This window comes from Geospiza fortis, unplaced genomic scaffold, assembly GCF_000277835.1.
Source record: "Geospiza fortis unplaced genomic scaffold, GeoFor_1.0 scaffold339, whole genome shotgun sequence".
Classification (NCBI taxonomy): Eukaryota; Metazoa; Chordata; class Aves; order Passeriformes; family Thraupidae; genus Geospiza; species Geospiza fortis.
In genome coordinates this window covers 420,283-436,089 of record NW_005054611.1, presented here as the reverse complement: position 1 = coordinate 436,089, position 15,807 = coordinate 420,283, and the positions used below count along the sequence as shown (strand labels likewise).

The following is a 15,807-nucleotide window of genomic DNA, read 5'->3' as shown; positions in this document are numbered from 1 at the left end:
GCAAAAGACAGATTCTTTAAGGGGGCTCAATGGACTAAAGAAAAGAATTAGAGATCCCAGAAAAACATCTGGGTTCAAGATGAAAAGGCTTTACTGTGTGTCTCAGTTTTGGATTTAGATACTTCACACACTAACTAGATATACAGAACTTCTGTAGATCCAGCCCTCAGCACATGCTAAATCAATGACATGTACATATTTTGTGTACATAAATAAACATTCTTGTATTGTTACAGTGTAGACAGATGTGTCATTGAGCTTTAAAATAATTGTAAAATAATGTAATAATGTAACTGTAAAATAAGTGTAAAATTATTCCTATAAATAAGGTATTGGCACACCTCGTATGACGTGCTTTTTTATATCTAGTTAATGAGTTCTTATATATACCCCTCCACAAAGACTGTAATCAATCTTACTCTTCACAGTTAATTTAGTAATAGCAGTTTTTAATGTCAACAAAGTTCAGTAACAAACATAAAGAATTCTGAATCAGATCAGATGCAGTTGTTTTACATCAGCATCACAAATTTACCTGCATACTTGTACTCGATCTGTAGCTATGTTGCTCTCCATAACAAGGTAATTAATGAGAACTATAAAATCTAATGGACAACACCGATCCCCACAATCCGTTTGTTTTGAATACAATTGAAGAGAAGTAGCAGCACAATACAGAGAATACTTACTTTCTAAAAAACACAGAATACCAGCTAAAAAAAGTGAATTGTTACTAGTCCCATTTGGATAGTGTATAGCTGGAACAGGGAAAGACACGAAATAATTTATATCAGTCAAGACATAATAGATGGGCATTAAATAACCAGAGCATGAAAATTTCAGTGTAAAAGACAATAGCTGTACCTATATGAAGAAAATGAATGCAAGATTTTAAACTGTGCTCTGTGTCTCTTCTCAGAAGAGAAGAAAGCCATAATGCTCCTAGGCTTTTTTTCAAAACATGTCCAGTAAAGAAAGTCATTAGGCAGTACAAAGCTTGCAGAATTGCTTGCTTCACTTTGGAGTATATGTAAGTAAACAGACACTGGCACAGCCTCAAAACTCATAAAACAAAGGCACAGTAGTTATAATGCTAAAGTAGGAGAATGTAAATAATTGGTATCCTATTTTCTTGCAGTACAGCAGTAGTCTGAAAGGAAAGGCAATACTGAAGGTCTGTAACTTGACCCATAAGAACAAAAGGTTATACTCTCCAGTTGTATTCCACTTAACAGATGCTCTATGCACATTTTTCTTCCAGATAGGTTTTCCAGGAAGAAAAAAATAACTTTTGGTTTGACAGGCAATTGAGCCTACTATTTCTTTTTATAATACCCTTGTTTAGGAGCCTTCTGTACACACAAAATACAGGATTAGGCATACAGTCTCCGCCAGTCCTGCAATATGCTTACTAAAGAAGTTGTCAAGACTCCACAACTATAGAGAACTATCATCACCTGTTGTTAGAAGCTCTGTTAGCATATGATTAGGACAGTTCTAGAAGATACTCAAAAACCCTTTCGAGTGACAATATCCAAGGGTAGCTTAAGACAACGTCCAGCAAACAGATAGCATCAGTAATGGCTGACTGGTTGTTGCATTAAAATACCAATGGATGATCACATTACATAGCCTTCTCCAGAGCTTGTGGTGTTAGACTGACACCTGTGAGCAAGCTCCTACAGATATGACAGCTGCCTTCTGTGTACAGTAAACATATACATATTTAAAGCTCCTTTTGCCTTCTATGGCAATTTCCACAACTTGTTTGACTCATTCATCTTCCAGATAAGATTATTTCTCACACACCTCAACTTCCAGTTGTAATACAAGCTTAGTGAAGCATCATTCACAGTTGTGATTAGGTTTATTAGGTCTGTATTTCTTTGTATGTATCTGACATAACTTCTTTTAAGTTTTGGCACTTTCAATTTACCTTTACACTGTGTGATTAGCCTTGCAGCTGAAATACTCCATATATATTTAACAGATCATCTTGTTACACTAAGTTCTGTAATCTTGTTGACTTTTCTGTATAATTTATTCAAATTTCCCCACCTCTTCTTTAGTTTTACAGAAAATAATTTTCTGTTCTGGGGTTCTTTTGGTCTGAGAGTTCTCCAATAACTTGAAAAGAGGATTTTTATAATGTCTCTCAGGAGGGATGCAGAAGTTACACAGATCCCTGTGTTAAAATTCTTGTATCTCTGCAAACACTACAAAAGAACTGTACAACTGGGAGTTGTTGATCTTGAGGGAATGGTTCCTCATCTTAGTTTCCTCATCTCTTTCAATAAACTCATCTTTTCAATAAACTGGCCTGTTTTGCAGCTGCTGGTCATAAATTTACATATCTTATATAGCAGAGAGAAGCAAGCGTCTGCAAGAAGTATAACAACTGTATTCGGCACATAGCTATCCAATATCCTATCCATCCTGTTTGGCTAGGAGACAAACTGAGAATTTGTTTATAGATTACCTGCCCAGTACGTGGTCTATATATCCAATTTCTGTGCACCCCACCAGGGGTCACTTATACCACCTTACTGACATTCCTCAGCAGGGGCAGGGACAGGACACGACAACTGTTCTTCTATTATAATAATTTAAAATATTTACACACTGCTCAGCCACTCTATTACACACGCACAAATACTTACTGGTATACTAATGAATCACACCTACAACATTTTGCAAAGATTGATACAATGTGGGGTTTCCAAGCATGAAAAAACCATAAAACTGTAGCCTTCTAGAATACAGACAACTGAAGGGCCTGTGAAGAGGAGAAAAAAAAAAAAAAAGGTGTTCCCTCTAAGTTTAAGCTCTCTCCAGCGACCATTCACTAGCTTCAAAAGATGAATGTTTGACATTAACTAAAGGTCTCTTGGGAAAACAGTTTAAAAAAATGTGTTAAACCAAGTAGTACTTAGAGAAAAGAGAGCACTGTGTAACACATACTTACTGAGGTACATACTTATATATTTAATGTGTGAAAAATAAAGTGCTTTTTATCAGGTCTCAATGCAGGGACACTGTAAAACTTTTCAACAACTGTAAAACAAACCGATACATAAAATACCGAATCAAACATACATGAAAACAGTGAACATCCTATCTGATTGATGCCGCAAGACAAAACATTCCTTCATATACATGGTATATACATATATATTCCTCTTTACTCAATATATTATGACCATATATATTTCAAAATTTTGTTAGAGTCTAAAAAAAAAATCCTACAAATATGGAACATGGATCAAGCATAGAAGTCCAAGACTGACAAAGAATTTGCTATCCCTGCCCACACCATTATCTCCACTCCTGGGAAAGATATGCCAGTTCTCTTTGCTGGGGTGCAGTGCCTCCACATCCTGCAGGGCACTGTGAGCGGCAGCCATGAAGTTGTCATCGCCAGTGGTGAGTAGATCAAATACACATGAGTAAAAATAGATGTCCTTCACAAGCATCTTCTCATGGCATTTGGTGGTGGCTGTTTCCAGTGTATACCCTGATCGGGGATGAGATGCAGCACCCCAAGGATGCAGCTTTCCCATCACAGGCAATGGCAAGTAACCACTCTGATCAATACGTTCACTGGAAGGGCAGCCGTTCAGACACAGCTGCAGATCCTGGCTCTCCTCAAAGGCCATGACCAACTCCTGGGGCATGCGAATGGCCAGGGTCAGGTAGTGCCCAAGCTGGCGAATATACACTGTGGTTCCGATGTACCTTGCATGCATCTCAATATATTTGCCACTGACTTTCTCCACAATGTAAAAGCTCCTGGTGTTCTCGTCTCCTCCACTTGTTGTACCATCAACAAAAGCTGCAGGCAAGTCATCAGTCATTGCTTGATATACTTTCTGATCTGTACAGTCTTGGTATGATTTGAAGATAACAGTTATCTGCGGGGGAGGGGGGGAAAAAAGGGAAAAGTTAGTGGAAAAAAATCATCATCTCAATCAGTTTTCCATTTTGTAAATGAATATGTCTTGCCCACTACCTTAAAATCTGACAGCTGTCCACAACTCTCGCCTAAGGAAAGCAGCCTGTACACATGCTTAAAGCAGTATTTTACTGGATGGCAAATGTTAAATTTGTTTTTTTGTTGCTCTGGAAGTAAGACTATTAGCACGTGGCAACAGCCTCGAGGTCAGGAAAGGAAAACACTTTATACTTAATTAAGCATAACAACTACCTCCTGCCTCACACTTTCTTAACACTTTGGAATGCATCCTGCAATGACAGAGAAGCATAAGGACTGAGTAATTCCCACAATGCTGGCAACTATGGCAAAACCAGAATGAGACCATGCAAAATCAGGACCAAGAACAACAACTAGTCAAATAACAGCTTAGGGATCCTGGATACATTAGTCCTAGGAACTGGGAGATCTGACATTTGAGTCCACTGTGCTAGAAAATGTGCCCACAAGAGAAACAATGCAAGACTGAAAGGCACCCAAAGATGTGCCTTTGAAGAATGAGTGACTTTCAACATCAAAATCATTAGCATAAAGCAATTAATTTTTTTTAAGATTGGAACTAGCCTTTTAAACCTTTCTATTTATTGGAGTAGGTCACAACAAAAGAAAAAGCAGGTCCTCCAGTCTTACTTGAAGGGAATAACTAGGCTATATGGCAGACCAAGTTTGGAGTGTCTAGCAGCTTTCCTAAAACAAAAATTAGAATTAGAATTCACATCCAAGTATTACAAACAGATATGCTACTGCCTTTACAGGAAGAATGACTAGAGGGGAATGACTTCTTGAAAAGCTCAAAAGACATTTTGCACCAAGAATAGATATTTTAATAATTATTTTCATCATTGATTGATTATATCAAATTATTTACAGTCTATTATTTAAGTAGTCTGCCATGAGACTCACAATACTTCAAAACATATCAGAAAGGATTTTTAAACTAAGGCTAAACTTAAAATCTGTTCCACAGCAACCTCACATTTTAATTTCAATTAACCATCACACTTCTGCACAACTTTTATTTCTGCCTCTCTGTTTTAAAGTAAGAAAGAGCAATAGATTACATCAAGAGCCAGTTACAAACAATTTGAATAAAACCTCTGCCCTCATTAGCCTCACCTCTCTACACCACTTGTATAAGACACAAGTCTTCCCACCTCTCTCCTTCCATTGCAACAATTTCTTCTTTGGAGTATGCAGACATATCCTAAGCAATATTACATTTATTTTCAATATTTGGTTCATCTCAGGTGGTTGATGCTTTGTCAGTGTTTGTCTCACAACATGGACACTACTCACTATTTTGACTTCATATATTCTCACTAGTGCTGATTGGATTTTTCCAATGGTTCTTCCTTGCATTAATCAGTATAAGATGTATCAGCTATATACCTTGAGACCATCTGTAGTCAAGTAATTTGGCAAAGTGATGATTGTGAACCACAGCTGAGCTGGAATGCTTATGCCCAAAATCCAGAAAACACACAAGTGCCCCTGTTGCTGTAAAGATGGTCTCACAGCTTTGTTCTCAGTAAGCTCAGCAACCTACAGAAGAGAAACTTGAGGTCTCTCAAATTATTAATAATTCTGCATATAATCCAGGCCATAATGCAGTAAAAGGCCTTTTATTTTGTGTAACACAGTTTGAATGAAACAGACTTCTATCTCAGCCTGCTCAGACAAAGAAGCATTGCTATTTCCTTGAGCACATTTGCATTGTTCTGCCAGGAAAGAATAATTTACACACCTACAGAAGTAAAGCTCTAAGTCTCCTTAGCACTTGAACAAGCCTGGAGCCAAAAAGAAGTCTCATTGTTTTAATGAGACGCTGAACTGGCTGCTTGATTAAATATTTAAGCAAGGCACCTGGCAAACTTTATCAGGAAGCAGCTATCAAATTGCTCTCTCCAGAACTCCCTCATTTACAAGAATGAAATGCACACAATTTCAGAACACAGAGAAGGAACAAGAAGCCTTCATCCTAATTTAAGATTAGCAATAACAATGGATGCTGAATGAGAGCTGAAATACTATTAAATGAATAAAGGCCTCCATGTCCACTGCAAGGACTCTCTAAACAGAGACTCAACAGAGACCATTAAGATTTTCCAAGGACATAATTGTATTTAAACATTGCAGCTTAAGACACTGATTTTTAATATTGTCTGTTGGGTGGCATCCATCTAATCCATAGGCCAGATCAGGAAAACCAGAGTGCTGCTTGGGCTTTGTCTTAGCACACATTCCTATCTCAGTATCATGCCCTGGTACTGACAGATACTTCAGAACCTGTTGCAAAGGGAGATGAAGCAAAATGTCATTGCAGAGCTTTCTCTCTTTAAATTCCCAAGGTATTAGAGAGCATTAAAAAGTGAAAATGGTTATTTCTAACAAACTCATGTTATATATATTTATGTACCTACAGTACTTTTCATATTCTGTCTGGTTCCCAAGACCTTCACAAAACTGCTTATGCAGTACTGTTTACAGACTAGATTAGCTGCCCTTTCTAAACTGAGGATGGAAAAATCCAAATGCCAAAATCTTCATGTGAAGAAAGATCTTTGAAACTATCAGTGTATCAGCCTTGTTCTTTGGGCACATACAGAGGTCTTCTGCAGTGAGGCACCCTGAAAGATGAAAGTAAAGGTTTCCAGAGGCTTATGTGAGGATACAATAAACAAACATCAGCTATAGTAAGATTACTAAACCAAACATAAAATTTACACATTTCATTTTGGACTTCATCCTCCCACTCCTACTGATGCCAGTACTGATGAGTACACTGCTCAAAAAAGCTTTCTTAAATTCCACTGCACATACAAAACCTTTCAAAGATGGTGTTACTGAGCTGTAAAACTACCATTTCTAGAGAAGACCCTAATGTGTTTGTAGAAGGTTTAAGGCTTGCACGCCTTAAACAAAAACAACACTTTCAACTCTTGAGTTCTTGTACTTATCTTCCTGTGGGAATCAGACATGGAAGGTTTGATCTGCAGCCTTAGCAGCTTAGACTGATGAAAAAATACAATACACACATACTAAGCAGAAAAATCATAAACTTGTATTTCTACAGTTGTAGGTGAGAATATGCCTTAAGTAAGTGAGAAACTACTGGTAAGATGGTGAAGGGTTTATAATGTAGGGGTGTGGTTGTATGGAATAAGCTGAGAGTTTAGAAGTTATAATAGAAGCATATGTGTGCCTGTGAGTTAGAAGACCATAGGATAAAAGTATCCACAGTGCAGCAGAAGTAAGTAGAGATGACAGGATAGAAAAGTAAAATAAATCCTGTGGCAACTGTCGATTGGTTTAGAAAGTTATATATTGCCTTGTAACAAAGAAACGCGACTACTTTGTGCTACAGCTGACTGCCTGCTCCTCTGAAATCTCACGGCCTCTGAGACTGATAAGCAATAAATTGTTCTTAGCCTGACGGTAGTTCCATCCCTACATTTCTAGTGACAACAGTGATATCTTCCCTAGTGCCACAATTCAATTACAATCATGAAGGTATCACTGTGTTGTTATTTTACTGTGCATTTCACAGAATTCTAGAATTGTCTGGGTAGAAAAAGACCTCTAACATCATTAACTTCAACCTTTATTATAACACTGCCAAGCTTGGGGAGGAGTGAGTGAAAAAGTGCCTAGTGCCTAGTGAAAAGGCCCCTAGGGATGCTGGTTGTTCAGCTGGCTGAACAAGTCAAGCGTGGGCCTAGGGGGCCAAGAAGACCAAGGACATCCTGCCTTGCCTTGGGTGCCAAAGTGCAGCCATATGGACCAGGGCGGGACTGTACCTGGTACTCAGCACTGCTGAAGTGACACCTCAAAACCTGAGTTGAGTTTTGCACCTCTCACAACCAGAAAGACATTGAGGTGCTGGAGCAAGTCCAGAGAAGGGAAAAAGAGCTAGGAAGGATCTGAAGCACAAGCCTGATGAATAGAGGTTGAGGGCACTGGGGGTGTTCAGCCTGGAGAAAAGGAAGCTCAAGGGAGACCTCACTGCTCTCTACAAGTCTCTGAAAAGAGGCTGTAGCCAGGTGAAAGTCAGTCTCTCCTTTCAAATAGCAAGTAACAGGATGAGAAGAAATGGCCTTAAACTGTGCTGTGAAGATTTAGATTGAATATTAGAGAAAATTTCTTCACTGAAAGAGTTGTCAAGCACTGGAGCAGGCTTCTCAGCCTCTTGAGTCATTATCCCCAAAAACGTTTTAAAGGCATGTAGACAGAGCACTTACACATCACATTTAGTGGTGGAATTGACAGTTTGCAACTGGACTCAATGATTTTAAGGGTATTTTCCAACCTAAATGATTCTATTGCAGCCTCCAATGAAACTGTAGTATAAAGCTACTTCTACGTAATAAGACAAATTAATCTCTGCCTTAAGCAAAATGTCCATAAAGATGAAAAGAATAATGACATGACAAGTTACCTGATCCTTCTACTTCTTAAAACATTTAGACCATTTATCTTCCAATTACCTTTTAATTATTTTTCTATTACACTGTGCTCGCTCTGCAGTAATTTCCTGGCAAAATGAAACTATGCTACAAAAGACGTATTTACTCTGGGTAAAAGAACATTTATCCCCAAAATTCCTTTACCCTGCTGACAGCACCAATTCCCAGGTTCCAAGGTTTATACCAAATAAATCACTACAGTGAAAAGCTCTGTAGTTTTTTTCCTTCTCTGTATCCTTAAATTTACTCTCTCACCCTCAAGCTATCTATTATAAAACACCTGGACAAGAAAACCCCATTTCCAATTAATGCAAACAAGAAGACACCTCCAAACAAGAAGGAAAGCTTTCCATTGGCAAGCCTAAGCATCCCTGCCTCAGTTCCTATTCAGGGACAATTACTTTAGTGATATCCAGAATACCTGTCACAGGTGCAAAAGGCTGTAAAGACTTTGTACTCCTCCAAATAAAGCACACAATAAATAAAAATTTTAAAACCTCAATGTACTATTTAATGCACTATACAATACCCTTTCTACCTGCTCCCTATAATAGACATTTATTCTCAGGAAATTCAAAACTCGCTCCAAGAAAGGGAAGCTCTTTATCTACAGCTGCAGAAATCAAACATGAATAATGCCAGTGACCTACTCAAAACACGTGCAGGAAGTCTGTCAGAAAAAAAAAAAAAAAGAAAGAAGAGTTTAAACTTAAACTCAGTTTCCCAGTTACTTGCTGATGATCTTCCTTTTCCATCTGAAAGGCCCTAGGATCCTATGCCAAGGGGCATAAACACATCAGGCAAGCTCAACAATCTGGTGTTTCAAAGTTTCAGCTAGACCACAGAACATAAAATAGCTCTGCTCATGGTGAAAGACATATATGTTTTGCACACAAATGTGCAAAACATCTACAAACAAATTATCAAGAGCATTTTTGTAAGCACACAACTCTCACAAGATGTGCTCTTCCAATTAAGGTATTCAAGGGAAATTTTTCCTGCTTTTCATACTTTTATGCCAGATGCAAGTTGAGGAGTAGGGGAGAAACAACATGTGTTTATTCCTCACATTCTTACTTGAAGTGTCCTCCTGGCATTCTCTTGCCCTTTATGAACTTACTGGATAGTCCTCAGGCTGCTGGGGTTCCCACAGTCTCTTACGTTTTGGAGAGAGAAGAAAACTTCACAAATAAAGTTGCCTGCATTATCAACTCCCTCAAAGATTGGTACAGCAGAAAGCTAGGATAAAAGTGAAAAGTACTAGCTCCCTATAAGGGCAAGGGAAAGTTTGCACCTTTCAAAAGGACAATGGGCTGAAGATTAACATTCTATTTCTATGGCTTCTTAAACCACTTCCCTGAAAAATGCATTCAGGAAAAACTAAATCTTCTACTCTTGTTGTACTTCCTTTCGTTAGACCTCTTTAGACAGGACTAATTAGGTTAGTGTTTGCTTGGGCTTCTGTACAATTTAAGCTCGCACATACCTTTGTTTTTATTTCCAATTAAACATCTATTTCAAATCTGTGCAATGAAAAAACAGCCAAACTAACAAAAAGGAATAGTCTGAAAACTTTTCATATGATGAAGGTAGATGACCTATTGGATGCTCTCAGCTAGGAATTACTCTATGTAGATAAGTGTCACTGAAGTGTAGCTCTTTAGAAGTCCTTTAAGCTATCCAGTGGCCAAAATAATTTAAGTACATCCAACAGCAGATAGTCAACCACAGTTAAAATGGAATGCTTGCAGAGGAAAATATTACTGGAGTGAATGAAGCAGTGGTAGTGTAGCTTAACAGGCCTTTTCTATTTCATTATTGTAGTCTGCTCCTACTAGAAATAACAGAGTCAAGAGCATGCATTAGAGGTATTAAAGCTTATCTTCTACGTCACTTGCACATTCAACCAACCTTCCTCGCCTATAACAGCTGTGGTAAATTCTGTTATCTGTCAAAAAAAAGGAAAAAAATTCAAGGACTAGGCAACTGTTGTGGTGTAGTTTTCAGCTTTATTGTTTTTAGTTCCGTGCTTCAACATGTTTGTAATCTCCTGTTCCATGTACCCCTATATTATTCCCTAGTTGGCTTCACCCTACATTGCACCAACCCTCTCTATCAATCACCCTTGCTCCTGCCTCTTTTTCCAGACACTTTGATGTCAATCGCTGTAATCCTGCCCCTACAGCCTGTCAATCTTGGTAATCCTCGCCCCTTTGTCTAGATTATTCCACGTCATTTTTCTCCTCTTATTAGTCGGTTACATCTGCTCTCCTCCCCTCTCCTATTGCATTAGTTATATGATAATTTAGTCCCTCCTTATGCCCCTCCCCAGTTCTTAACAATTGGTTTTTAGGCTGACTCCTCCCCAGAGTCAGCCCCCCTTCATAAATTAATGTATCTGCATACTCCTTGCTCCTCTGTGCTGCCTCCCTGCTGGTTTGCTTCTTTGTTATCATCTGCGGTCTCCTCTCCAGGAAGGAACAAAAGCAACTTGGAAACTGCAGCCAGAGAGTCCCTCTTTTTCTCCTTAACCACTCCCGCTTGACGAGTACTCCTTCGGTTGCCTGCTCGGCCAGGTCACGAGAAGGGGTTCCTACCAGTGGCCAAACTGCTACCCTCGGCCCTAGCCTGTGGCTCAGGGTGGGGAGCGGCCCTTGGAGGTGCGTGCAGAGGAAGGGAGCTGGAGCTAGCTGGCAGCCAGCGTCACCCCCTCTCCCGAGATCGGGGGCACAGCATCATGCAACATGTAAGAAACATCAGCATTAGAACTATTTCTAGTACCGTAAATAATAGATCTTGTTTTATTTGATTGCTTCTGCACACTTAGCTGCACTTGGGCAAATGACAGGGGATTACTGGAAGAGAATAAAAAAATACCCAAAACAAAGAAAAAGAAAAAAACCCCTTTTATCAAGAATAAATAAAGACAGAAGGCACACTTTTTAATATCATACTTTCCCTCAGTATGTGCATACATTTACTCCTGGTGTTCTCCTCTTTATCTCTTTGCAAAGATATATACCAGCATAATGTGCTACCATAATCAATAATTTTCAGAATGGGACTAAACTTATGATCACCTATCTACTACAACTGCACCCTAGCCATCCACACAATTTGTACACAAGAATCTCAACTTTTTCCTCTACTACTACCAGGAACAAGGAAATGAAGAAAATTCAGTGAAAGTTTAGCAAAACTGAGCATAAAAGCTTACTGCAGATTATGAAATGCAGCTTTTTCTTTCACTTTAGAAAAAGTCACTGGAGGAGACTGCAGGAGATATAAGTCTCTTTTGCAAAGCACACTCATATTAGTCTCATTCCTTATTTTACACACCTTCAGATCTCATTCACAATGAAGACTCTTTTTGAAACTGGTGTAAGTTAAGAAAGTGTAATTCTGAACTTTGGTCCAATCTCTGTTCATTCATCCAAGCATTGCCATTACTTCAATACTTCAGAACCCAGCACAAACTCAATAGTAAAACTGATTTTTCTACATTAATACTACTGCCCAGCCTGTGACAGACACCTCCTGCTTCTGAGTCCACTAATTAAGAAAACCTACTTCCAGGTCTAACAATACAGTGAAAATTCTCTAGTGTAAATGTCTTGAGGCTCTGTACACATAGCCTGATGTAGCTTGACAATACAAGAGCTACACTACCACAATTTTTAAAAAAGCCCTTTCCCTCCAAAAGAGATATGTGACAATATTAGCTTCAAATGCACAATTAAGTAATTGATGGACACACTTGCTACCCACATCCAGCAGGAAGAAACAAGGACTTTTCTTAAGTTAAAGAAATAGCATCAGTTATTAAATACTAGCGGGTGTATTCCTACTGAAGACCCCTCAAAGCATCTGAGAAGCATGCAATCCTAAGTCTTGCCTGTCTCAACAAGGGTTTAATATTCTTGGGACAATTTTAAGGCCACTGCTTGTTTAGTAAAGCTGAGGTACTAAGTCCTTGTCACAAACATTTAGCTTGCTACCTCCTCTCAGTCCTCTTCTTTTGGCTCTGAATCATCAGTGTTTTGGTAACCAGTTTTGTTTTGGCTGAGAAGTTTAGAAAATTAATAAAAAGCAGACACATATATTCTTTCCATCTTTAAATTCCCTTCCAACCCAAAGCATTGTATGATTTTTTAAACTTCTAGTTAGTGCAGAGGCAGTCACAGATGTACACTAATCAATAACTCTTTAAAGTGTTACATCAGTATCATTACACACTTGTGTGGTGATATGCACAGGTTTTCTTGTCTTAAGCAGGAGCAGAGGGAAGAAAAGAACCTGTTTTGTTTGCTCACTAAAGAAAATGCTAAGGGTTTTACTTTTTTATACTACTGCATAGAAGATTCTGAAGCTAATACACTTCTTCACAGTTAAGAGCGAAATTACTTACTTAACTGTCTTGGCCTTTTACTTCTGCATGCATGCACAGTGCACAAAAATAATCTGTACCTTGTTTGTAGCAGTAGCGCTGGATCCTGGGACCACAGGCACATTGGTCACTTGCACTGATAAGTATTTATTGTCTATGAGGGGCCAAGCGCCTTCCACTTTGCATGTCTGGAAGTGATCCTTAAAAGTCCTCAGATGAGGATCCCCAAACAAACCACAAAACAGGTAAGTAGGAGGAGGTGTCTTCTCTCCCCCCTGATGTTCTCTCACTTCTGTGTGGCCACTGTAATTGCAAAGATCATGGGTCATTTCAGAGTTGGTGGAGGATGTGGGTCCATTTTTGGTACAGTTTCTCTGGGTCATGAGATCACCAATCCCAAGCACTGCAGAATGGTAGACTAGGTTTCCACGGCATACTTTGGAATTGCGATATGTACACACAGAGTATGCCCGCAGGGCCTTGCAGAATTCCAAATCAAAGTCATCAAGAGCTGCGTTTAGATGTGAAGTAAAGGATACAAAATCAGTGGTGCACTTCTGGATTCCACAAGATGTGTGCAGCTCACAGTCACCTGAGCACGAAATAGACAGCAGAAAGACATAAAGCAAACCTCCTTGGTGGTAATATCCCTTTCCAGTCCCACAAGTACCATAGAAAACTACTTAAAAGAAACTTAAAAGTGCTCACCCATTAGAGAAACATTGCATTTTAGAAAAAAAAAAAAGGTTGAAAGATAACAACGGAGACTATCTCAGATGACAGGACTCATGATGTCTTAATCCATTACTTCATATTGCCTAGATGAAAAAAGAGCACTAAGTCCCATCAAGTACAAGCCAGACATTTCTTTCTAGATATCAAGATGATGATGCAGTTCTGTGTTTAAATTTATCCCTTAGACAATAAGAAAGTCCCCATGTAGTCTTTAAGTGCTTTACACAATTTATGAATTTTTATATAGAATTCTGCCCCTCCAAAGAATGTGGTAAAGGCAACAAAGTAATGTTGTTTAGACATTGTTTAGATGTTAGACGTCAAATGTCTAAAAATGTTTAGACAAAAACTAGACTGAATAAAGCAAAAACCAAGTTCTCTTTTAGAAACCAGGGTGAGGGAGAATGGGTAGGTAAGCGGACAAGCAGTTTGCTTTATTTCCCTGACACTGCCATAGCTAAAGCTTTGCTGCTCATTTTTTGGGGACTAAAGCGTGAAAAAACCCAGTTGTCTGAAGTGCAAGTTTTCAGCTAACACACCTATACATTGCAGTACCTATACCTTTCAGAGCGTAATTCAGTAATAAGACTGGCGGGAGAGAAACTCTCTGCCCACAAAAGCCTGAAGTAATTATCAGATTTATACAACTGCTACATAGTTCAGTTTACATGAACAAACCAGACAGATTTTATCTGCTTACCTGATTTCCATAAAAAACCAGTTAACATCTTTGCAAGCAAACCGAAGTTTTACAGTTTTCTCCTTCACAGTTCTCACACGTATGATCTGAAATCCTTCTAGATTCTCATGGCAGTTAACAACAGCTTTCTGAAGGTAACTTTTACCAAATTATTAGGGGTAAAAAATAAATGAACAAGACACACTAAGGGCAACAGAACTCCACTTTTCACACAGGTTAAAACCAGGAGGACCCCAATCTAGGAGAGATCACATTTCCTGCCATCCAAAGAGAAAATGGGCCTTCATAAAGAATAGGTGCACAACTTCATGCAACAGCTGTTCAAGCCTGCAAAACTATCTACTAAAATTCATCTTTGGGAACATTTAACTGAATTTTTTCACTGTCATAAAGCAGGTTTTGAATACCACAAAGACACATAGAAAAGTTAAAAAAAAAGGGAAAACAATATGTATGAGAAACTCCTGAGCCATGAGAAGCGGAAAATAGGCTGAATAGCAACATTTTTCATTTTTTAAATAGCTGTTTTCGGCAATGCACCCAGTGATAAGAGGATATCAGCAATTTCTTTGCCTGCCCCTTAGCTGACCTTCCTGAGTCAGTATTCACATGACTTACTCCAAATACCCAAACCATGAATTTATAAGAGCACTATGTTTTGCCAGTGACGCATAGCTAACACAAATCTGTTAAAATCCCAAGACAACACAAAGTCATATGAGGAATCCCCCACCTACAGCTAAGCATGACCATGACTTGTGCAGGTAAGCTAAAATTTTCTTTGTGCAAGCCATACATACCTCTGCAGAATACGGAGGAAAAAAAATCCTAACAAGAATCAACTTCTGTGTTTTCAGATACACAAAAAAGACCCACGCCAAGAAAAATGACAGAGGGAATATTGGGTTTAGAGCCAGACTTTCAAAGCATCAAAACTTTTATTTCCCTTTAGTTGTATTCATATTATTATTTAAACAAATATATCAGGCTAGCTGAGCAAGTCTGTTAAGTTATCAAACAGTCCAATAAATCACAGAATGGCAGAATTTTTAGGGCTGGAAGGGACCTCTGGGGATCATCTAGTCCAACTCCCCTGCCAAGGCAGGATCACTTGGACCAGGTGACACAGGAACGTGTCCAGGTAGGGTCTGAATGTCTCGAGAGAGGGAAACTCCATGACCTCCCTGCCAGCCTGTTCCAGTGCTCTGCTACCCTTGATGCAAAGAAGTTCTACCTAATGTTGAGGTGAAGCTTTTTGTGTTTCAGTTCATAGCCATTGTTCCTCTTCCTGTCGCTCGGTACCAATGAAGAAATCTGGCACCATCGTCTCGGATGGAGATACTTATATGCACTAACTGATCCCCTCCCAGTCGTCTCTCCTCTGACTACACAGGCCCAGCTCGCGAATCCCTCCTTCATGAAAGGCTCTACCGGAAGGGAAAGGGCCCGGCAGCTCCTTGCGTCTGCGCGCACACGGCTGCGCTCCTGTCCCTCCTAGCCCCACATTCCCGGTACCTGCGCCCAGCAGCAG

General features: G+C 39.2%; 1 protein-coding gene across 1 annotated transcript; it reads right to left on the bottom strand.

Annotated features, from left to right (window-relative positions):
• Window positions 1-428: 428 nt before the first annotated feature.
• RGMB (repulsive guidance molecule BMP co-receptor b) lies at window positions 429-15,801 on the bottom strand. The gene is made up of 3 exons (XM_031064649.1): window positions 13,550-15,801; window positions 12,922-13,433; window positions 429-3,911 (listed from the first exon to the last, which is right to left on the bottom strand). The coding sequence occupies exons 1-3, from the start codon at window positions 13,551-13,553 to the stop codon at window positions 3,243-3,245; spliced, it is 1,185 nt and encodes a 394-aa protein (XP_030920509.1). The 5' UTR covers window positions 13,554-15,801; the 3' UTR covers window positions 429-3,242.
• Between the last annotated feature and the right edge of the window lie 6 nt (window positions 15,802-15,807).